This window comes from Gopherus flavomarginatus, chromosome 1 (genome assembly GCF_025201925.1).
Source record: "Gopherus flavomarginatus isolate rGopFla2 chromosome 1, rGopFla2.mat.asm, whole genome shotgun sequence".
In the NCBI taxonomy this organism is placed as follows: Eukaryota; Metazoa; Chordata; order Testudines; family Testudinidae; genus Gopherus; species Gopherus flavomarginatus.
Window position 1 is genome coordinate 75,694,266 of NC_066617.1, and position 25,881 is coordinate 75,720,146.

General features: G+C 41.3%; 1 protein-coding gene across 1 annotated transcript in view; it reads left to right on the forward strand.

Annotated features, from left to right (window-relative positions):
• Positions 1-431: 431 nt before the first annotated feature.
• Positions 432-25,881, forward strand: part of NAV3 (neuron navigator 3) — a 376,671-nt gene continuing 351,221 nt past the window's right edge. The window contains exon 1 of the mRNA XM_050935670.1: positions 432-839. Within this exon, the coding sequence (XP_050791627.1) occupies positions 597-839 (243 nt within the window). The 5' untranslated portion in view covers positions 432-596. The remainder of the gene's footprint in view (positions 840-25,881) is intronic.

Below are 25,881 nucleotides of genomic sequence, written 5' to 3' on the forward strand. Positions count from 1 at the left end.
ACAAACAGCTTCATCTCAGAGATTATTTCCGGGCTAAAAACTCTTCCAACAGCTGTTTGCTTTGGCTGCCACTCAGGTTCCTTTTTTGTGTTTTTTTTTAAGTTTTTGTTTTTTTTAAGATGTGGGCTGGTTATTTATGTAGTCAGGAAGAGGTCTGTGTTTCCAGTGTTGTGGTCTCAGTGCTGTTTTGACAGTTGGAGTACAAGGAGATTTCTTCTTTTTCTTCCCCCTCCTCTCTACCCCCCCCACCCCATCCATTCACTTAATGCTCAGAATGCGAATGCTGTAGAAAGAAGAAAAAGCAAATTTATGAGTTTTTTAATCCCAGACAGGCAGCTTTGTGTCAGTTACCTTCAAGAAAAGTTCACGCCCCAAAGGAGTGTTTAGTCTTACACAGCCACTGACTAAGCAGTATGTGTGAGAGAGAAACACAGATGAGGGAAAGTTTTGCCTCTTCATGAAAGTTGTAGTATTGTTTTAAAGATGACTGCTACTTTTGTTTAAAATATTTGTTCTGGAATTACTGAAGCTGGAGTCTACCAGACTGAGGTCAGAAGCATTTTCTTTGGCAGAAAGAAGATTCTTTTATAGAAGCCATGCCTGTACTTGGGGTTGCCTCAAAGCTAAGACAACCAGCTGTAGGGTCAAAGCCTGTTCATACTGCCCTTCCGATACCAAATCTTGGCACGACTGGGTCAGAGCAGTATTCATCAAAGTCTTTGGAGCTTACTGGGGCAGAGAGCTCAATGCTTTCTTGTCAGCTTACATTAAAGTCAACCTGTGACTTTGGAGAGAAGAAAACACTTCAAGGAAAAACCAAGGAGACAGAGGATAGTAAGGTTAGTTCTGAACTTTACCTGCAGATTGCACTCTTGAAATGTTGGTTTACTTATACAAAGTCTGATATCTGTCTTTAGCAAATAGCATAGTGGATGTGGAGCGCATGTGTAAAATAGGAACTAGTTTATGTAAATGATAACTTTCTATAGCCAATATACTAACATGTATTGTAACTGTGTTTTAGCTCATTGTTGGAGTTTGAATATATATTCTTGTTCTAAATGTACATTTTATGATATCTAATGGAGTGATTCTTCATGACAAGCTTCTGGTGAGGGTGAGTCATATCACACAGTGATAAAAATCATGCTGAGACCCAGATAAGTAGAACTATCACATGACAATGCTTAAGAAAATATTGAAACTTGGCAGCTTCATGTTATATTATAATGTTTAAAAGGGCTCTCACACCCACACTTACTCCCCAAGGGAGATGCCTTTAAAATAAAAACAACCCATTGATTGTTCTGTCCAATTTTCAAAAGATCTGGCTAGACTTGCTGCAGAAACTTTGAACCAGAAAAACAGATCCTTAATGAAAAGTTACCTGTTTTTTCACTTCTTTAAAATAGCTTCATTTTGTCTGCCTCGCTTCGAGACAGCTTTAACCCACTCTGATTTCATTGTGATGTAAAACAAAATGAAACGTTTGTCTGGGAGCAGATGCCATGATTTTAAGACTTACAGATGTGTGTCTTTAGTCATTCCTAATCTCATTGCAGTAGTTTAAAATACATTATGTTTTGGGGACAGCAATACTGTTGAATCCCTTCTTGTCAGTAGTGTATAGTTTTGTGGCTCCTTCACCTACCATGTTTCAGGGATTAACATGTAATGTAACTGAACAGACCAAGCAGCGTTTGCACGCTTACTTTCCCTCTCTTTATCAGTACTGCTGATTCCTGAACCCTGATTACCTCACTGTAATTAAACTGATTTCTATAATGGCTTCATTTTTATTTTAAGGAAACTTGCACATCATCATAGCTATTGCAGTGGTAACAGACACACAATGTATGCACTTTGTTGTGTTAGTTTGAGAGTGCTGTGCCTTGAGAAGCAGGGTTTTGTGCCTAAAGCACAGGACTGAATCTGAAGATTTCAGGTCTGTTCCCAGCTCACTTCCTGTGGGATCTTGGGCATGTCCCTAATTTCTCTGCTTCAATTTCTAACTGTCATAGGGTTCTCTGTAGCATCCAGCATTGCCCCTCACACAAGCGGGCAGTTGCTTTATAGAAAAGCTCTGTGGAAATTCAGAGAATTATTATTCCCACCCATTGAACAGAAATAGCTTCATTTTTCATCAAATGATTGCAATGTGAAGATTACTATTAGTAAAGCCTTTTGACACACTGCAATGATGATCATCTGATATGCTTTAAAAAGTATAGCTTCCTGCTTAGAAGTTTTAGATTAACTGAGGAAGTGTAAAGTATGTTTTCTTTAATGTTGTGCTTTCATGGGTTACCATGGGAGTAGTGTTTCAGTTCTGAAGGATATTATTTTCAGAAAATAGCACGCAAGTTAAAATAGCCACTTAGTTATAATAGTTAACGTCAACAAATGTTTTGGAAGGGATATAAAACCTCATGCTTCTGGGTTTAAACCAATCACTGAGGGGTTAGGATGAGAGCTTAGGGTGACCGGATATCCTGATTTTTATAGGGACAGTCCCAATATTTGGGGCTTTGTCTTATATAGGTGCCTATTACCCCCCACTCCCGTCCTGATTTTTCACACTTGCTATCTGGTTACCCTATGAGAGCTTCATAGGGGCAGATTCTCTCACATCTGCCTGCTGTGGGGTCCTTGCCTTTCCCTCTGAAGAATCTGGTGCTGAGCACTGTTGGAGACATACTAGACTAGATGGATGATGGGTCTGATCCAGTGTGACAATTCTTATGTTTCTAGGGCCAAATTTTCAAAAGAGTTCAGCACACAATAGTTCCCTGTGTTCTCAGTAAAAGCTTCTAGGTGTTGAGCCTTTTGAATATATGGCCCTTGAAGGCTAAGGCCAACATGGTCATACTGAGGGTACGTCTACACTACAGGATAAATTCGAATTAACTTAAACCGATTTTATAAAACAGATATTATAAAGTCAATTGTGCGCGTCCACACTAGGCACATTAATTCGGTGGTGTGTGTCCGTGGTCCGAGGCTAGCGTCGATTTCTGGAGTGGTGCACTGTGGGTAGCTACTGTAAAAGAATGAGCCAATAATGTCGATTTGCGTCCACACTAACCCTAAATCGATATAGTAATATCGATTTTAGCGTTACTCCTCTCATTTTGTAGGAGTACAGAAATCGATTTAAAGAGCCCTTTAAATCGATATAAAGAGCAGTGTAGTGTGGACGGGTGCCGCATTAAATCGATTTAATGCTGTTAAAATTGGTTTAACAGCGTAGTGTGGACCAGGCCTGAGTCTAAAGTTAGGTTCCAAAATCCTTAACTGGGCACCTAAATAAAACTAGCCGGATGCTCCGAAGTGCTGAGCACTCAAATTTCACACTGACTTCTGCAGTTTTTTATAGTGTCCACTGAGTGCCTGGAGCTCCTGATGAAATTAGGGGACACTGGAGAGAAAAGCTGTTGAAGTCAGTGGGAAATGTGAGCGATCAGCACATCTGAAAATCAGGACAGTTTCATTTAGGTGACTAAAGAAGGATTTTCAGAATCTAACATTACACACCCCAGTCTGAAAATATGGCCCACATTTGTTTTATTCTATACCTTGTGATATATTTGTAAGCATTCTAGTTTTCTGTTTAAACTTATAAACTCCAATAAAAGACTCCCAATACTCCCCCACCCAAAGAAAAAAATAGAAAAAGAAAATGTTGCTTATTCATTGAGTACTGGAAAAACACAAGAAATGGTTAATTGTAGCCAAGGCTCCTCTACAAGGAGCAGTAATGCAGACTGTAGGGGTATGATTTCTAAAGTGCACTCACATGTTATGCATTAATTGGTTGATGTAGACCCTGCTGGTGTGCACTGAAAGTTACCTAGTGTGCTTTAACTGAGTGGTTTTTGAAACAGTGCTATGTTAAAGCTCACTGGGGAACATTATAGAGAGATTGCTCATTATAGTATATACTACTGTAGTGAGTAATGTATACAATATACATTACTCGTAACAGTATATACGAAGAGATAACCGCGAAAACCCATGACTTTTGGACATATATATTGAACTAAAAAAAAGCTAAAAAATATAAACCCCAAAGAAATGAAATTAATAAACCCTGAAAACAAAAGCTCTATATATTTCCCATTCACATTTTAAATCAGTCTTGGGAGGTCATTTTGTCAAAATATTTTGGGGCACAGGTAGATGGTAGTGGTTAGTAAAATTACCTTTAGGTTCTCATTGCTAATAAACACAAAAATTCCAACCTCAAATTATTGAATAATGTTTTCTCACGTTGCTGAGTGGGAGATCCATTCCTCCCTGCCTCCCACTTTTCCCTTGGCTACCCTCAGTCACATTAGCTAAAATGTGCAGCTAAGCACATGTTTTCAGTGAGTTATTAGGGTTAATGTCCCTTCAGGTTTGCTTTGGGCAGATGTAAATTCCACATTACTGATGGCACTGTCCCAAAGTTTGACCACTTTCGAGTGCTGTTCTCAATAGTACTTTGGTTGATTTTCTTGGTTAGCAAACATATTAATCAAACATATGATATTCCTACATGGCTCTGTGGTATACAGTGCTGTACTTTAAGAATGTTTCCATTATAACAGTGATCAGATAAAAGGTCTTTTACTTAAAGTGTAATGAATACCTAGTCAAAGTTTCCAAATGAGAGGGAGAAATCTGCTTATACAGTATACAGTTTGTGTGCTTACGGTATATAATTGGACATGTGGCAACTGATTTTTGAGGGAAAAATGTTGAATGTATATCTGTAAAAGACAATGGAATATATGAATTAATCATCTGGTTAACATTTGTCCTTGGCTTCTGTATTCTAGGCTCAACATTGCTTTTTAGGGCATTTCAAATGCAACACTGGTGATCACGAACCTCTCTTGTCGTGTCTGGAAGATGCTGAGGTTGACATATATAATCTCCATTGTATATTCAGTCGCTATAAGTGCTAAGATTTCCAAGATAAATCTGGATTTGCACATGTCAACACAGTAGGTCAATCTGCCATCCAGCTGTTTCCTCCATGACCTTCATGTACACTGCACCCGATTGTTAGAGACTTTTGACACTGCTGTTGGCTTTCTCACATTATTACGTTGCCAGGCTTGGCTATGAATACACTGCTGTTGGCTTTCTCACACTATTACATTGCCAGGGCTGGCTATGAATACTGCTGCAGAAATTAATTCAGTGCTCCCTATATGCTCCACCTTCCTCACTTGGTTCTGCTGTGCTTGCACGTCTTGGACTGTTTTGTGGATGTGATATAGTTCGATGTTTCCAGTTATAGTAAGGTCGGTCTGCAGAAAAAAGAGTATTTCCCTCTTTTTTCAAAAAAAGTATTGGGCGAAAAAAGTGTGTGAAGATATGTTGTTTCTTTTTTTGGTTGGGTGTGAACATAATTAAACCTAGGAAACTCTTTGCAACAAGTAATTTATTCATTTTTGCATTATTTGAAACTGTTCAGCTCATAGTTTATGCAGACAGGGATGGCTTTAGGCTGATTCCCCCAATTCCTGGGAATCAGGCCCTGCACCTTAAGCACCTTTTTAATTATTTTTAAAAAAATTTAACTCACCCCGCACCCGCGGTGTGGGGGTAGGGATCCGGGTCTTTGGTGGCATTTCAGCTGGGGGAGGGGGAGTCCTTTGGTGCCACAGAAGACCTGGAGCGGACCCCCACCACCGAAAAGCCGCCGAAGCCCCGGACTAGCACCAGATATTCGAATCAGACCCCGCAGTTCATAAAGCCAGCCCTGTATGCAGGCACATTTCAGGTCAAAGACTGCTCCTGAATTATTACATGTGACGTGCGTCAGTTATGCTCATTATGCCATATGTTGTTTGTTCTGTATGATTAGTCACCCAACTCACACGTTGTTATCGCAGCTTCCTGATTGGCTGACTCCCAAGCCTTTTTAGGAGCTTTTAGGCTGATCACCTGAACACTTACGGTGTGAACACTCACACCAAATATTTGTACAAATATATTCACAACACACTTTCTTTCCCTGGAAATCTTGCACTTTATTCCTGTGTATATGCATAGAAAGGGAATGCAGTTGTTGGAGTGAATTCAAAAGGTGCAATCCTGGCCCCACTGAAAGTCAGTGGAGGAAATGATTTAACCCGTGGTTTTCATTCAAACCAATGTCCGTAAATACATTTTTGATATTATTTGTCCAACTTTTAGTTCATGTTCCAGTGATACCACTTTCATGTTGCTTGCTGGAGAGCATAAAATCATAATAATCTAAATTGTGCTGGAATAGCTTGTAATATTGTCTGATTGTAGAAAACTCCACCAATCAGTAACAGGACTTAAAAGCATGTGTAGAGTGAGACAGTATGTAGATAAATAAATTAAGCAGAGGCTGGGCACTAAAGAAATGTAGGCAGAATTTCTTTATTCAAAGTTTACATTCTGCAAAATCTACTTTTCAGATTCACCAAAATTATACCTCTGCGCCATGCTGGCCGCCTACATACCAGAGGTGATTCAATCCAAAAGAGGGCAGGTGGTATGGCTAATAGGTCTTTTGTGTGGATAAACAAACACTCATGCGAGCCCTGCACCAGCAGATAATGCTGGCAGAATGCTTTGAATCAGCACATCCCCTAGCCACGTCCTCTTCTAGCCAGTGTTTCCCACTTTGTGATCTCTGCCGGTCTCTGTAGTAGTCTGTCTTCTGCTCCCCTGACCGTAGCCCTGTGTAAGGGGCTCTATGTCTTGTCTTATGTTGGCAGAAACTGGCAACAGCACAAGTTGACTTTGCCCTGTTCATTTTTGGTACCTCTCCTAGAATTTGTGATTTGATTGATACGATTTTATCCTTCAGTCATGAGTTAATTTATTCTTGTTGTCCTATAAGTCTCATCTCTCATATTAGTATGTCATTGTTCCTCCAGTTCAGAACAGTTGGGTGCTTCTAAATAAGTTCTGACCATTCTAAGGTTGGTCCAATTCCTGCAAACCTAAAACTTCCCTACATATAGCAACTTTCAGACCTATATTGAGATTCCTGTAACATAGTATTTACTGACCTTTAAGGGGGGTTGTAGGCTAAGAGTCTCTCAGCCCCTTTTCAGTATTGAACAAAATAATTCTGGGAGATGTGGTTGTCAGAGGAACTCTGAGAATTGTAGAATACTGCAAGGCTTACTGAGAAGAAATGCCAATAAATTTATCAGCCTTCCGTGACTGAGTGGGGCTCACTCATAAGTGAAATGGGGAATCATTCAGCCCAGGGGTGTGTGTGGAAAAGATCTGTAAAGAGGAAGATAGAGAAGAAGAGGTAATTTAGTCCTGGCCAGGGAGCCCAGCTCACAGAGGAGAATGCAGCATTAAGTATCAGGGCAGTTCAAGAGGATGCGGTTAAATATTGAACTGAGCTGAAATGAAATATTTCAATTCAGTTCCACAAACGAAACAAAATGTTTTGATTCAGGAATGTCAAAACATTTTGTTTCAATCTAAAATTTCCAAATCAAAAGTTTTAGGTTTGTTTTTTTAATGAAAAGTTGAAAATTTCCATTGGGAAGAAAAGCCACTTCCTGACCAGCTCTATTAGTATTAGCCCTGTGTCAGCAAGGGCAAAGGCTGTAACCCAGGGAGGGACAAAGACATGTTGTTCTGTATTTGGAGTTTAACATTCGTCAATGGGCACAAGCACCAGACAGCAAATTGAGGTATGGTCAACCTCCATGACAGAAAGGTAAGAATCCATTACTTTTCTTACTCTGGTCATGAATAGAAAGCCAGTAATATATCTGACCAAATGACTCTTGAGCCTAGGTTAACTTACATCATAGAACCATACCTAATCCTAGTTTGAAGTCTTCCAGTGTTCTTTAGCCTATTTTTCCACTGTGATGTTGGAACCAACGTGAAAGGCAGCTGCTGTTTTTTTCTGGTTGCTTGTCCAGAGCTTGTCCATGATATGGTAATGCCTGTCTCTCCCCAGACACCAGACTTGCGGCAAAATTCTGCTTTGCTAATCTAAACAGATCTTAAATCCACTATTCTGCTCTCCATCTATGGGAGGCACTTCTGTTAGTATCAAAGAGAGTTCCGTGAATGTAGGAAGAAGGGAATATCTTTCCCATAATTCACATTTGGCTCTCTCTTTCCTCTCTCTGAGATTTCCCCATTTACTCTCCTCTTATCAGTGAAGCACCAGATCCGGATGGCTAACAGTCTCTCTTTTTTATTTTAACCTGGCTTTACAGAGTAAGGAACACTGTGACAGCTCTGAGTTAGCATGCTTACTAACCCCACCTGATTTCACCCTCAGATACTTAGCCAAGTTGTTACTTCAGTGCTGAATTCCTTCTCCTCCTTGGTTTGGCTCCTTCCTGCTGACAGTAAGTTTCATCCACCAGGGCTGAGGATATGGAGCTAGACCATCTGCTACTTATGGGTCACGTAGTTACACACTGTTGAAAGGTATAGATAAAGGAGACCCAGGAGATAAGGACAAGGAGCCACTGAGGGCATTGGAAGAGAGGTGGAGAAAATGATCCAGAAGTTAAGATACACAAACCTATGGAACCATAACAATATGCAGTCCCAAAACAACCTTCCGCACCCAATTTGTGCCCCCTACCTTCAGCTGAATTCTTAGGTGGAAGAAGTGGCCTCCTCACCCAAAGCACCTTAAGGGAAAAATGGCAGGCTTATTTCTCCTCCATCACCATTGGAAGATTTATCTGACACTTTCTTGAGATAAGGTGACATAGGGGTTTTCTTCTCATTCTGTCTAGTTGAGGGGTGTGTGTCTGAGGGCTCTTTCCCCTACCCCCATGTTACTTTAGTGGTGATCTATACCATCTATGTCTCCCGTCTCTCTGTCCCAATAAACCTACCCCTGTGAGTCATCTGTCCCCATTTTCATGTGATCTTTCCCTACATCTGTTGGTATCCCCGTCCTCCATCCTTTGTGTCAGAGTCCTTTTCCTCACATATTGATCTCTCCTAAGAGAGCCCACATTATGTTCCTGGATCCCCTCTGATTCCATGACTCTGTTCTTCCCATGTTTTGGATGACTTGCAACCACTATCTCTGGGTCCTCTTCTCCCAAGTGCATCTCATCTTCAGTCCTGAGATAGTGACCCTGGGGGAGTAGGAATGGGCTCCTTTCCCTATATCTTCCTAATTGTGCCTCTGCCATCACTCTCACATTAAGGGTGTCTGAGGCTATGCTGTTTGGTACGGGGTGGGAGGAGGAGGCAGCTGTGGTCTGTTCCTCAGGCTGCATTCTCTGCTGCTTACTTAGCTTCCAACAGAATGGCCAAGGAAAGAAAAAGGGCAGTGGAGGCAGCCAGGAACCTCCTGCCTGCTCCCCACAGTGGCCGCTAGTGATGGGAAGCCAACATTGTTTTTAAATTGCTGGATTAGCTGCCAAAAACTTCAGCCAGCACTACAGACACCTGGGACTGCGTGTGTTTAAAATTCAGCACAGCCCTAGCCAAACTGGGACAGTTGGCAGAGATTCAGGATGTCAATTATTTTAGTTTCTTGCCTTGTGCTCTCTATTATTTCTTTCTCAAACAGATAGCATTCCTCAGCAGAATCTTTAATATGCTCTTCATATTAAGCACCATCAGTGTATACTCTATTATCATTGATTGATTCTATTGTATGTGCTTGGAAGCTGCTTTACTCTTAAACATTTCTCTCATCATCTTTACCAACCACATTTCAATCTAATTGAGATAAATGTACAGTAACCCAGCTAGGTTATTCTCCAAACCTATGTGCTTAGGAGTAAGATACATTTCCAAATACATGCGTGTGGTCAAAAGCTGCTCTTTCTGTGGTTTTGGTTTCATTTGTAATGGTGAATAAGGCTGGGAGGATACTTACCAGTTTGAGTTGCAAGCCTCTGCCTGTTCTTTAGTGTTTCTTGTTTTTTTTAATTGTATTTTATTTTCTTAGCAAATGAGAAAACAGAATATAGATCAAGTGGGCTGTATAGTGAAAAATGGTACTAAACTTCAACAGAAAACAGTTGTAATATATTTATTTTGCGTTTGTGCTGAGAGGCCATGTGAGGGCTTACGCCCCTCGTTACCGGGCAACATGGCCTAGTGGCCGGAGTCCATAGAGGCAGCCCTAGTTGCAGGGAAGCACAGCCTAGTGGCCAGAGTCTATAGAATTGCCCCTGGTCACAGGGCAGCATGGCCTAATGGCCAGAGTCCCTAGAGGTAGCCCTTATTGCAGGGCAACACAGCCTAGTAGCAAAAGTCCATAAAGGCAACCCTCATTGCAGGGCAGCATGGCCTAGCGGCCAGAGTCCATAGGGGCAGCCCTAGTTGCAGGGCAGCACAGCCTAATGGCTAGAGTCTATAGAATTGCCCTGGTCGCAGGGCAGCACAGCCTAATGGCCAGAGTCCATAGAGGTAGCCCTGGTCACAGGGCAGTAGGACCTTACAACGGGCTCGGGGGGGGGGGTCCTACCAAAACATACTGAGGTTCACCAGGGGCCAGGTACCAGTCTGTCACCCCCCTCACTCCCTACCAGGTCGCTTCCTACTAGCTTGGGAGTTGGGGTCTCCCACAAATCCAAGGTTCTTCACAGCTCTCCGGGTCCCTCCCACCATAGGGGTTCACACTGGCCTGTAGAAGCCTCTGTTCCCAGCAGCTTCAAGAGTATTGGCTGGCCCTCTGCAGGATTTCCATGGTTAGGTCCTTCCCCTGTGGCTGCCCACTCTGGCTGAGCTGAATTCTCTCCTTTTATACTTCCAGAGCACTTGGAGCATGCCCAGTACGAATGGGGTGGGACTTCCTCCGTCAGAGCTACTGATCTGACACCACTGGGGCTAGTGCGGGGCAGGCCTGCCCCGTCTCAGGCTCCAACAAAGATTGGGCCTCATTGTGATAGGTGCTGCACATACCTATAGTTATAGACAAACCATGCTCCACAGACCTTACAATGTAAATAGATAAGACTAACAAAAGGTGGGAGACAGTAAAACATATTATTCCCAACTTATAGATGAGGGACTCAAGGCAGAAAGAGATTCAGTAATTTGCCTTCAGTCACACTGGGATTTTGTGGAAGAACCAGGTATTAAACCCAGATATCCTGAGTTCCAGTCCACCACCATAACCACAAGGCCATCCTTCATCTTCTGTAAAAAAGCAATTTTGAATGAAATGTCCCTGTAGTGGGTTATTTTTCCTCTTTAGTTTTCATGGAATGTTCTTACTCATCATTCCAGATGAAGTCAATGATAGTTGAAGGTGCTGAGCATTGCTCAGGATGAGCCAATACATGATTTAAGTTTTACTGTAGGAGCAAGTAGAGACTCTATTTTGGTTTTGATTTACCTGATCAACAGAAATTTTGCCATATACCTTTACGAATACAGGATGTCTTATGTTCCTTAGTGTAGGGAAAGTATGCTCCAAAATTGTATGTTTTTTGCTAGGCTCACCACTTATTAAAATGTGATGTGAGAAGAATAAATAGTCCCAGAATAAAAGCAGGCCTCTTTCAGGAAAGGTTTTAATTTTTGATCATGATTCCAGCCCATGAATATTCTCTAGTTTCTCTTTGGCAGAAATGCTTGTACTTGATAGACAATAATGGCATCAATTACAAATTTGAATTGTTTGTTTTCTTAAAGGAAGAGTTAATTTCTGGTCTAAGTCTGCTGTCTGCTTTTTCTAATTTAGTAAGATCTTGAGTTAATTTTGTAGTTTTTCCTTATACTTAAAAATAGTGCACTTGAAGAGTAGTTAATTTTAATACAGCTCTCTGTTTCACTTTGACCTGATTCACAGGATGAAGTTTGGAGACAGCCCATGATTTAACAATAGCCTTTTGACAGCAAGGGTGTTTGGGAATTAAGCTAGAGTGGGGAAAACATCTATCTACTCTCAAATTTATTAGTGGAATAGTTTGTACAAATCTTCAGTTGCCCATGATGTTTTTAATGTCACTACCCTTTCTTTTTTGTTTTTATTGGAAGGAGAAAATTGGCTGAAAGATAGCATAACTTATTTAAAATTCAGTAAAGGAATGCACAGTGTTTTGTCTGGTAAATGCAAGTAGATAATTTCCTTGTGTAAAGTGTGCAGCTTTCTGATGGCTCTTATGTATGCACTGTGTAAACTAAGTGGAGAGGACTTGGAAAATAAGCAAATCAAATCAAAGGGAAGCATAATCCTAAAGTGGCTAGGGCAGGATTGGAGTGTATCTGGGTATATAAACTGAGAAGGTGCCAGCCACTAAACGTGTCTGCAACTCCTTCTGAGTAAAACATGAGCAAAGCTAGCCAAGTTCTATATTAGGATTGTGCTAACCCATTTTCAGTGTGACATTTGTTCTGCCTTATCTGTCAAGCCGTTTTTACTTATGAGACTCTTCTCTGCTGCTTTGCCACCACTGTGAGCCCATTACTACGGAATATGTTTTCTCATGCAGAATATCTGCTTTTCAGCACATGATCAAAATAATTATTTAGGTGACAATGTCCAATTCACGCAGCTGCCATTCATTTGAAAATCCAGAGCCAATGGAGATGTTGGGGTGTCTCTTGCATTTCTCCTTTAAATGTATTGTTCTGCAAACCTTCACTCTAAATGTCAAACACCTGGCCTCGCATCTTGATAGTACTGTGCTAGACTCCAAAGGATTTGGCTGTGGATGCTTCCTGTTGTGCATCAGGATTTGATTTACAGGACATCTGTAAAACCACCAAAGCTGAGTAATCAGAATGGTCATGCGCAGAAAGATGACTCCCTGGTGAGTGTTGGAAAACAGTAGAACACTTAAATTAAGCAGGAAAAGGCTGCATGGTTTATACATGATTTAGGATGAGTAAGACATAAGTCAAGGTGCAGGACTTTTACTCACCACTAACTACAACAATGGAATTTCCTGGCAACACATCTATGCAGTAAACAGGGCTTCATTTTTTGTAAACTGTCTCCGAAACAGAAAGGAAGAGAGAACCAAAGGGACTGTGTAATTTATAAATAGCAATGATTTTGTTAAAGGAAAATCTAGTGAACAAATACAGTGCTTTAGAGAGCTAAATAAATAGTACTAAACGGGAATATATATTGCAAATAAATGTTCAAAACTGTTTTAGAAATACATGTCACTGTCACTGCATGAGATTGCTGCCTTCCTCAGTGCTGGCCAGCACTCCCAGTCAGAGACCCATTATGTTGGAAGAGAGAAAACTGAAGGGATATTTGGGAGCAGTAGAAATCTGGAAGCTTCAACACTGTATGTTCTTTTTATTTTAAAAATATGTTTACATCCTGGTTAACAGGGACATGGCATGGTCCAGGGAATAGGACATGGACTGGGAGCCAAGACACCTATCTTCCCTTCCAGCCTCTACCAGTGACTTACTGTGTAAATTACTTCACTTGCCTGTGCCTCAGTTTCCTCATGTGAAAAATGGGAATAATGTTCCTTGCCTGTATTTGCAGGGGAAAAGGACTCTTCAAGGGCTAAATACAATTATCATTGATGATTGTTTTAATAGTGATTAAACCAGATGATTATCTACTTTTGAAAATTGTTATTGAACTTACCTTAAAACAACTTTGAAGGACCCTTTGATTTTAAATGGTGGAGTAGATTGTTTCAGTTCTATTTCATGTCATCAGACTCGAATTGGCAATTTTCTATTGGTTATTTTTTTATTATTATTTCACTTAAGTCACTTTAACAACCTGCTTATTGGTTTATCCTTGTTTGTAATTAGGCAAACTGGTGCGAAAACATTGTACATAATAATGCCATTTTCCTGCAAAAATATTATTCTGATTTAGTGACAAAATTGGTGGGGTAAGAGTCATAGCACAGTGATTGCTTCCCATCAGTTGTGTGTGCTAGAATCCCATCAGTGCAGTATTTTACAAGCTTGATTTTAGATTTGCACAGCCCCTCGAGAAAATGGGGGGGTGACATTCTGTACCTTGGGGGGCATATTGTAACCCCCATATTCTTCATTTTCATATAATCGTGAATCCACATATAAAGCATGCCTTGTAAGGTATCAGGGGATAGGTTATGATCTGCTGAAAGCCATTTCTCTATCCATATATTTGTATCACTAACGCATATAAAGTTCTGAGAACTGTGTTGTATGGTGGTCACTAAAGCATGTTGTAAATTGGCTCCCCAGAGGCAACAGCAAGGAAAGTAAGCAACGCCCAGGCGGGGTTTTCAAATAGCCCATCAACAGCCATTGTCCAGCAAGAGAGCTACAATGCAGTGACTCACCTGCATGAGGCCTCATAGGGGAATTGCTCAACCTTGTTTAAAGAGACTCAGCAATGCCACACAGACATGCCTGGACTTGTGTTCTACAAGCACATGCACTAAGAGTATAAAACAGGCAGAGTGGACACATACTGGGCCTTTCCCCTGCCTCACCTCTGCTGCAAGCAACCAAGACACTGAGAAGAGGACAAGACTCCAACATAGGAGACTGGCCCCGGTTTAAGGAGCAAACCTGTATATTAAGGACTGCAGTATCCACTGGGCTGAGAAAAAATGCTTTCTCTAGTTGCTGCCCAGGCTAATAGGGTTGGGCTTTTAGACTGCATGCTTATATTTTATTTTATTTTCGTAACCACTCTGACTTGTTATGTTTTGACTTACAATCACTTAAAATCTACTTTATAGTTAATAAATTTGTTTGTTTATTCTACCTGAAGCAGTGCATTTGGTTTCAATTGTGTCAGAGGCTCCCCTTGGGATAACAAACCTGGTACATATCAATTTCTTTGTTTAATTGGCAAACTTATATAAGCTTGCAGTGTCTAGTGGGCATAACTGGACACTGCAAGATGAGGTTTCTAGAGTCGTGTCTTGGACTGGAGATATTGGCTAGTGTAATTTGCTTGCAAGTAGCTGGGAGCAGCTTACATTAGAGGCTGGGTGTGAACAGCCCAGCAGTGCAGAGGTTCTCACAGCAGAGCAGCGTAAGGCTGGCTTCCTGAGTCAAGGATTGGAGTGGTTTAGCAGATCATTGGTCCAGACAACACCAGAGGGGAATGTCACAGGGGGCAACTAGTGTAAAGTCCTCAGTAGATAATGATGAAACCTGGTATTTTATCCACTTCCGTGGAAGGAAGGGAGGAAGGGTTATGGTCGCTTGGTCCAGGTTCAAGTGGACTTCCCCAGAACCACCCAGGGTATAAATACATTCCCCCCTCTTCTTGTGAGCTAGGGAGGGTTGATGTCAGGATCCCTCCTTTCCACCAACATGCTCCAGTTGTACTGCTTCTTTCGTCTTTACCTGGAACAGGTAATCCTTTTGGGGGGAGGGGCCTTAAAGCGGGCAATGACCCCTTTCCTAGGAGCCTGCTGGACAAGCTGCATCCCTGCATTTAAAGGGGGTAACTCTCTGTTGCTGTCCAGCCAAAGGGCTTAATAAGTGGTGAGGACTGATTTCAAATAAACCCAAAAGCTTAATATGAATGCAGTTTTGTACACTTTAATTTCTCCGTAATGCTTTTATTTTCAGGGTTGCTTTCACGTCCCTCCATTTTGAGTTCATCCTGTAGTTGCTGTAAAGATGTTCTGAGATACAATAATAGCAGGAGATATATCAATCTCCTAGAACTTGAAGAAACCTTGAAAAGTCATCAAGTCCATCCCCCTGCCTTCACTAGCAGGACCAAGTACTGGTTTTTGTCCTAGATCCCTAAGTGGCCCCCTCAAGGATTGGCCTCACAACCTTGGGTTTGGTAGACCAATGCTCAAACCACTGAGCTATCCATATCTCAGAGCAGAAAATGTGGATTGAAATGGAGACAACTAAAACCATTAATAATGCAAAAAATACTGACTCTGTACATTGCTACAGATCCTCTGGAGCCACTATGATACAGTGAGATAATAAGCACAGTTTTGACACTTCGGCTCCATTAAGCTGCATTGTGTCTACTGGAAGCATTATGAAGTTAATATATCTCTGATAGGCTGAGTATATTAAATATGTATGTAGGACAAGGTTTGTTTTATTATATATGAATGTTTTGGGGAGGGAAAGGGGCCAAATGTATCTAAATGCAGTTTAAACATAAAAAATGTTTTTTTCTTTTTAATGAGTGTGGGAAGATTAAGAAAATAAAAAAAATAATTTTACTATTTATACTGGGTTACCACCTCCAGAGAGTCCCTTCTGGTATGAGATAGCCCTGCAGCATCCTTGCCTTGGTGATTTGGTCCTCTGGCTAAGCTATTAACAAAAAAGTCCACCCCATTCTAGGGTATACAAGTCTAAAAACAAACCAGTTTCAAACTGGGCCCAGCCCTTCTTTTCTGTGGGTCTGGTCTTTTTTTAATAACTCAGATCTCTTGACACACTTCTGCCCACACTGTGGGCTTAGTTTCCCTTCCTTGGCTCCTTTTCAACTCTTCCCTCCACCCCCCGCCCACACCCCTTTGAGTTGCTTGCTGATCTTTACCAAACAGCAATTCTCTGGCTTTCCTGCCTGGAGTCTTTCCCTGCTTTGGCAGGCCACTCCCAGCCCTACCTACCTATAGTCTTTTCTCTCCTGCTGTTTCAGGGTCGCCTGCAGAAGACTTCTGCTCTCTGCAGGTCTCAGCAGCTTTCTCCAGGGGTCTGCTGCAGTTGTCTTCCCCTTCTCCAGCACCTAGGCCTTTCCCTTATCTATCCTAGAGGCTTGGTTGACTTACATGATCCATTCCCCCCAGGTGAGAAGGTGAGTTGGCTGTGTCATAGGTGGGGCTGAGACCATACCCCAAGCCACCCTACCCCTCCCCCCCCGTACCAATAGTCTTATACAAATGACAAAAGATACTTATCACGATGTGCTGCTCCTTTTCCAGGCTCTTACAAAGACACACTAATTTTCACAATGACCCCAGTGATACAAGAAATAATGCTAAGACTTTTTATAAAGTGTTACAGTTTACTATTAATAAAGAAACTAAAGCAGAGAAGTCAAGTAACTTGCGCAAGGCTACAGAGGGTGAATCAGTTCCAAGGACCTGAATTTAGAAATCAAAACTTCAGATCTGTGCTCCTGTGCAATCATGTCGTCTCTCAGCTCTTCTCTTTCTCTGTCACTTTAAAGCTCTTATTATGAAAATATTGGGTTCTTAGACATTAGCTTGGCCATTTTAAAATGTGTTATTTTAGAAAGATGTCAGAGTCATCCGTTTAAACTAAGGACCATCCTGACCCTATTTAAATCAATGGGAGTTTTGCCATTAACTTCAATGGGGCCAGGATTTCACCCCAGCTGCTTGAAAAGTAGATTTTGTTAAGGCTAGGCATTTGTGGCTTCTTATGCTGTCACAGAATATGTTGTCAAGCTGCACATACAGTTTAAATGTTTTTCTTATAACTAAACAACCACATTAACTGGTGCAATTTTGCAAACAAATAAATAAAATGCCTCTAGTCTTAGAAGCAGCAAAGAATCCTGTGGCACCTTATAGACTAACAGATGTTTTGGAGCATGAGACCAAAACATCTGTTAGTCTATAAGGTGCCACAGGACTCTTTGCTGCTTTTACAGATCCAGACTAACACGGCTACCCCTCTGATACTTGACTCCAGTCTTAGAGTTTGCAATGTTTCTACCCCATCTAATAAAACAGATTTATAAAATGTTTGAGGAACCAGTTCAAAATAACAATAAACACAAACCAAACTTAGAAAGTATTTTTCTTCATTGCTTTTAACTTTCACTTCCAGACAGAAACAGAAGTGTGAAAACATAAAAAATTGTGCTTGTGTTATTTCTGGCCCAGCCAAAAGCAGGAAGTACCAGAAATCTAATGAGACTCCCCTTTTATTATTAGATTTGAACCTCAGCTTTCTTCAAAGCTGAGAATCCCAGATATGGTTTAAGAAACCATTGAAATTTTTGAGTGTCTCTCCGGACTGAACTTCTGAAGCTTTTAAAAAATTCATCCAACATCCCTAGAAAATCTTTCACAAAGAAGTTTTGTAATGAAAGTTTGACAGAAACTGCCACAACTGGTGCCACTCTTATGGAGAATCCATTTATCGAAGTGTGTGTGCATCAATCACTGTGTGTGTAACTGAGTTTCAGATGATTAACAGGAAAGAAATGAAGAATGAGAAAGCTAATTAGCTTTGCATTGAGAAATGGGCCCAGAACAAATCCCTCATCTTTGGGAAAGTTTGGGAACATATCTGAACTTTTGTGATCCTGGCAGGGGCGACTCTAGGCATTTTGCCGCCCCAAGCACGGCAGGCAGGCTGCCTTTGGCAGCGTGCCTGCGGAAGGTCCGTTGGTCCCGCGGTGCGTTGCAGGAGGTCCTCCAAAGCCGCGGAACCAACGGACCCTCCGCAGGCACGCCGCCGAAGTCAGCCTGCCTGCCGCCCTCGCGGCGCCGGCAGAGCGACTCCCGCGGCTTGACGCCCCAAGCACGCACTTGACGTGCTGGGGCCTGGAGCCGCCCCTGGATGCTGGTCCATCTGCACTTTGACATATGACTGATAGATTCTGATAATCAGCTAGTTCTTTCTTGCTGCAGACATCTCATCCTTATATGTGAAAGGGATTGGCTCAAAAGGAGAATAGATTCCTGTATACATTCTCAATGTTAAACAGAAGGTGAGATGTTGTATGCAAGCCTGGCAAAGGAAACAAAAAGACTTTACTCTCTGTTGACATGCTCGCTCTCCCCCTCCCACCCCAGTTAAATTTGTTTATCAGACACTATACACTCTTCTATTTTCTGTTTGTGACTTTTTATTGTGACTGGTATGTTGACATCCTTGGAATTTCTAAACAGTATAGATGACAATTTCCTAATTCAAGAAGTGTTGCAGCAGTCACAGGGGAATTCTATATTAGACCTTGTCCTAATAGATAAAGAGGAACTGATCACAGAACTAAAACTTAATGGTGTCTTCGGTACAAGTGATCATGACTTGATGATTGCATTTATCATGTGCAAGCAGAGTAAAGTCCAGACCAGTTAAATATATATTTTATTGGTCTGGATTTTAATAAGGTCAGTTTCTCCAAGCTGAAAACACTTATGAGCCATATCAGCTGGGAGGAAGAATGTAATCAGAAAAATGTGAATGATATTTGGGAATCATTTGAGAACACCTTACCAGACGCCCAAAAAGCCACAGTTGAGGAAGAAGGCTATTGGATTACACTTCTACACACACATAGTAAACACTATATAGTGAAAAACTATTTCCGTTCCACTAGTATTCCAGGAGGATGTGAAACAGAATCTACTAAAATTAGACATTTTTAAATCAGCAGGTCCAGATAACTTGCATCCAAGAGTTGTCAGAGAGCTGGCTGAGGTGCTCACTGGACAGTAAATGTTAGTTTTCAATAAGTCTTGGAATACTAGGGAAGTTCAAGAAGACTGGAGAAAGCTAATCTTGTGCCAGTTTTAAAAAAGAGTAAATGAGATGACCTACGTAATTATAGGCCTGTCAGACTTACATCGGGCAAGATAATGGAGTGGCTGATAAAGCACTTATTTAATAAAGAACTAAAGCAGGGTGATGTAATTAATGAAACTCAACATGGGTTTATGAAAAATAGATCTTGAAAAACTATCTTGAGATTCTTTTGATGAGATTACAAGTGTGGTTGATAAAGGTAATAGTGTTGATATAATAGACTTAAAGTTCTGTAAGGCATTTGGCTTGGTACTGCATGACATTTTGCTTAAGAAAACTAGAATGATAAAAAATGGACATAGCACACACTAAATGAATTAAAAACTGATAGGTCTCAAAATGTAACAGTAAATGGAGAACCATCATCAAGTGAGTCTGTTTCAAGTGGGATCCTGAAGGATTGATTCTTGGCCCTATGCTATTTAACATCTTTATCAATGACCTAGAAAAAAAACATAAATTCATCACTAATAAAGTTTACAGAGGAAACAAAAATTTGGAAGAGTGGTAAATAACAAAGAGGAAAGGTCACTTATTCAGAGTGGTTTAGATCACTCAGTAAACTGGGTAAATGTAATAAATAGTAATATGGCTAAATGTAGCTGTATATATCTGGGAACAAAGAATGTAGGCCATACTTACACAATGGGGAATTCTATCCTGCGGAGCAGTAAGTGTGGAAAATGATTATGGGATTGTGTTGGCTAGTCAGCTGAACATGAGCTCCCAATGTGATGCAAAAAAGAGCTCTCCAACCTGAAGACTTTCATAAATAACCAACCTTCCACACAAACGGACTTTACTAAAATAAGACAGGAGATCTACATTACACACTTTACCTCTCTACAAAGGAAAAAGGACCGTAAGCTGTCTAAAATCCTACCTGCACCATGGGGCCACAACAGTGGTACCCCTATCTCACCCAGCAATATCATCAATTTATCCAGCTACACACCCCATTTGGCAGAAGAGTCTGTCCTATCTTGAGGACTCTCTTTTTGCCCCACCACCCCCACAAACATGATACAGTTCTGCAGTGATCTGGAAGCCTACTTTCCCCATCTCCAATTCAAAGAATACTTTCAAGATAACACTGAACAGCGCACTGATACACAATACCCTCCCACCAACAGCGCAAGAAGAAGAACTCCACATGGACTCCTCCTGAGAGTTGAAATGACAGTCTGGACCTATACATAGAATGCTTCTGCCAACGTGCATGGGCAGAAATTATGGAAAAACAACATCTCTTGCCTCATAACCTAAGTCTAGCAGAACGCAATGCCATCCACAGCCTCAGAAACAACCCTGACATTATAATCAAAGATGCTGATAAAGGAGGTGCAGTTGTCATCATGAACAGGTCTGACTACCAAAAGGAGGCTGTCAGACCACTCTCCAATACTAAATTCTACAGGCCACTTTCCTCAGATCCTACCGAGGAATATACTAAGAAACTGCATCATCTACTCAGGACACTCCCTACACTAACACAGGAACAAATCAACATACCCTTAGAGCCCCGACCGGGGTTATTCTATCTACTACCCCAAGATCCACAAACCTGGAAACCCTGGACGCCCCATTATCTCTGGAATTGGCACTCTCACTGAAGGACTGTCCAGATATGTGGACTCTCTACTCAGACCCTGCGCCACCAGCACTCCCAGCTATCTCCGTGACACCGCTGATTTCCTGAGAAAACTACAATGCCTTGGTGATCTTCCAGAAAATACCATCCTAGCCACCATGGATGTGGAGGCTCTCTATACAAACATCCCACACACAGATGGAATACAAGCTGTCAGGAAAAGTATCCCTGATGATGCCACAGCACAACTGGTTGCTGAGCTGTGTGACTTTATCTTCACGCACAATTATTTCAAATTTGGTGACAATATATACCTCCAGACCAGTGGCACCACTGTGGGCACCCGCATGGCCCCACAATATGCCAACATTTTTATGGCTGACCTGGAACAATGCTTCCTCAGCTCTCATCCACTCATGCCCCTTCTCTACCTACGCTACATTGATGACATCTTCATCATCTGGACCCATGGGAAGGAGACTCTGGAAGAATTCCACCACGATTTCAACAGCTTTCACCCCACCATCAGCCTCAGCCTGGACCAATCTACACGGGAGGTCGACTTCCTAGACACCACAGTGCAAATAAGTGATGGTCACATTAACACCACCCTATACCGAAAACCCATCAACCGCTATGCCTACCTTCATGCCTCCAGCTTCCATCCCAAACACACCACACGATCCATCATCTACAGCCAAGCGCTGAGGTATAACTGCATTTGCTCCAATCCCTCAGACAGAGACCAACACCTACAAGATCTTCACCAAGCATTCTCAAAACTACAATACCCGCACGAGGAAATAAGGAAACAGATCAGCAGAGCTAGACGTGTACCCAGAAGCCTCCTGCTGCAAGACAAGCCCAAGAAAAAAACCAACGGAACTCCACTGGCCATCACCTACAGTCCTCAGCTAAAACCTCTCCAATGCATCATCAGTGACCTACAATCCATCCTGGACAAAAATCCCTCGCTTTCACAGACCTTGGGAGGCAGGCTAGTCCTCTCCCACAGACACCTGCCAGCCTTAGCATATTCTCACCAGCAACCACACACCACATCATAGTAACTCTAATTCAGGAACCAATCCATGCAACAAACCTCGATGCCAACTCTGCCCACATATTTACACCAGCAACACAATCACAGGACCTAACCAGATCAGCCACAACATCACCGGTTCATTCACCTGCACGTCCACCAATGTAATATATGCCATCATGTGCCAGCAATGCTCATCTGCTATGTACATCAGCCAAACTGGACAGTCCCTACGTAAAAGGATAAATGGACACAAGTCAGATATTAGGAATGGTAATATACAAAAACCTGTAGGAGAACACTTCAACCTCCCTGGACACACAATAGCAGATTTAAAGGTAATCATCCTGCAGCAAAATAAACTTCAGGACCAGACTCCAAAGAGAAACTGCAGAGCTTCAGTTCATTTGCAAATTTGACACCATCAGCTCAGGATTAAACTAAGACTGTGAATGGCTAGCCAACTACAAAAGCAGTTTCTCCTCCCTAGGTGTTCACACCTCAACTGCTAGAAGAAGGCCTCATCCTCCCTGATTGAACTAACCTCATTATCTCTAGACTGATTCTTGCCTGCATATTTATACCTGCCTCTGGAAATTTACACCACATGCGTCTGACGAAGTGGGTATTCACCCACGAAAACTCATGCTCCAATACTTCTGTTAGTCTATAAGTGCCACAGGACTCTTTGTCGCTCAATGTGATGCTGTGGCCAAAAAAGCTAATGTGATCCTGGGATGAATAAACAGGGGAAGCTTGAATAAGAACAGAGTGGTTATTTTACCTCTGTATTTGCACTGGTGTGACTGCTTCTGGAATACTGTGCCCAGTTCTGGTGTCCATGGATCAAGAAGGATATTGATACATTGGAGAGTGTTCAGAGAGGAAGCAAGAGAACGGTTAAAAGATTAGAAAACGTGCCTTATAGTGATAGACTCAAAGAGCTCAATCTATTTAACTTAACAAAGAGAAGTTCAGGGGTGACTTGATTGCAGGCTGTAAGTACCTACCTGGTGACAACAAATATTTACTAATGGGCTCTTCGGTGTAGCAGAGAAAGGTATAACATGATCCAGTAGCTGCAAGTTGAAGCTAGACACATTCAGATTGGAAACAGGGCATACATTTTTAACTGTGAGAATAATTAACCATTGGTACAATTTACCAAGCATTATGGCGGATTCTCCATCACTGGGAATTTTAAAGTCAAGATTGGATGTGTTTTTTTTTTTAAAAGATCTGCTCAAGAATTATTTGGGGGAAGTTATATGGCCTGTGCTATACAGGAGGTCAGAGTAGATGATCAGAATGGTCCCTTCTGGCCTTAGATTCTGTGAATTATTGTGTTTTTTTTCTCAGTTACCATAATAAATAGAGTTGGCACGCCATTGCCCCTATTTACCATATGGTACAAAGTACAGTGCATGTGCATTTCTGCACAGTATAGCCAAGACCGTTCATGTACAAACTGCATGTGAGGAAAGGGTAATGAATTGGGCTGTTTGAAAAGTCTGAGGAAATACTGATAAGGAAAGTAGCTCATAAATTCCACACAGACAATTGCTCATTGCTCTAAAGATGAAAACTGAGCTGCCTGTCACATCCTGCCCACAACTGCCTTAGCAGTAAATGTTCACTCAGTGAAATTCTGCTTGTGCATCTTTCTGCCAGTGTACATTTGCCTTTTTGTCCTAAGTTACACATACTAAAAAATTCCAGTGATCATATGCCACTATTCAATGAAATCATGTTTCCTTAAATAACATTTTTTTAAAGATGCATAATATTAGTTCCCATAGAAATACAGCTGATTATTGTTAATTCAGTGATGTGTATGTATGGTTAATAAAGTTGATCTGTTTGCAGAACTAGCAGTGGGGAAGAGAGAACACAAACAGTTGGAGAAGATCCTCTTTCACTGCAAATAAATTGTGTGGGAGTGATGAAAAATATTGGAAGGATTAAAGAAATCCAAAACTATTTTTTCCTGTTGCATGGGTCAGAGAGGTCCAGGATCAATTTATACAAGCAACAAAAGCTTCAAAACTCTTGCAGTTTGGGAGGAGGGATGTGTTTTCCCCTTGTAATATTTGTATTGTGCTTGGTTTTACTTAAAATAACAGTAATACATTTTCATTAGTGATCACATTGGTTTCAGGAGGTTGGTATTGTCTGAAAATGGGCACCCAAACCTTAACACACAGAGATATACTCAGTGCCCATTTAGAGTGCTGGGTTACAATCACACAGTTTCTGACTCAAAACAAGGTAGGAAAAGCATATTCTGCCTCCTTTGGGGAGCCTCCACTTCCCTGCATGAATTTGAAAAAGTATTGCGTATCTGAGTGCTAAAGCATAATGTTTATTATACCCTTGAGCATGACATGAGCGAGTAAGGGCTGGGTCCTAAGCTGATGTAAATCTACATAGTTCCATTAAAGTCAGCAGATCTATGCCGACTTCTACCAGCTAAGATCTGCTCCTGAATCTTCAAAGTCGCTGGGAATATAAACCTGAGGAAAATCAAAATGAGAATGAAGGGACTCAAAATGCTATGGAGATGAAGATACTTTAGTATGTAACTTGCGTATAAAATTGATAGATATCTGTTAGGAACAGGGAGAAAATAAATGTCCTTGCCATAGCAAAGTCAAAATGGGACATTACCCAAAGATACAGTAGGTAACCACTTCAGTTTTACAAATATCAAGCAATCTTACTGTGTGTATACAAACAGGATAGCTCCAGGGAGAGATTTTCCAAAAAAGTTGGTTGCAAAACACACCATTTCAAGGTAACTTGAGAACTCCCCCCTTCTCTATCTCACCATGGTTTTACACAGTCTTTGCATTCAGCTGCCAGAAACGGAGGCCCCACATCCATTTGGTCTGACCACTTTTCTAAAGGGAAAAGGGGGGTGATACTGATTCAAAAGCTTTAAAAAAAAAGTCTGGAAAAAGAACAATTCAGCTATATAGAGATGGGATATTTATAAAATGATCCTCAAACTTTTCCATAGTGTGGTCCACATCTTTATAGAGAACTTTTTTGAGGATCACATCCTCTCCCTTTCATAATCATGTGCATGCACCTCTGTTCTCATTGATGACTGAATAACATCCCTTAGACAAGGAAGTATTGATGTAGTTTAGCAATTGAAAACAAGAAAGCTAGTCAGTACCATGTGACCAGATAGCTCTGTGTGGACCACCCAGATTGGGAACCACTGACTAATAAAATTATACCGATTAAAAAGGCAAGTGAGCTACCCCAGAGATAGCAAGATAAATGGTTGGTGAGATGTCTGCAGCCACAGGAACATCAGTCTGTACCATCACTTTTCCAGGTGTACAGTAAATGGGCCTATCAAGATATGCTGTAGTGTTCTGCAGCCAGTGCAACAAAGGCAGGAGGTTTAACAAAACACAACTATAGTGTATCTCTTTCCCCAAGTTCAGTGCTCCTATGTGTAGGGAGATAGTGAATTGTAAGTGTAATAGTTAATTGCCTTGTGTTGGTGTGTTTTGAGTGTGTGGAGTAGAGAGAAGGGCAAATACATGAAAAGTTATGGATTAGAAGTAAATTTGTTCCACTTGAATATGTAATATTTCTATACCTCTGTATGTTTCACCATATTTTCATAAGTGACTACTGATTTTGCCTGCCTAAATTTTTTGGTGCCCAATTTGAGGCACTTCAGAGGGGCCTGATCACAACCCATCATCACAAAATCAGGCCCCTATTAGATTGTTCAAGTTGGCCATCCAAAGATTGAGGGCATCAGAATCATTAGTCGCTTCTGAAAATCTAAACCTCCCTCTTTTTCTTTCCTGGTTAGGTT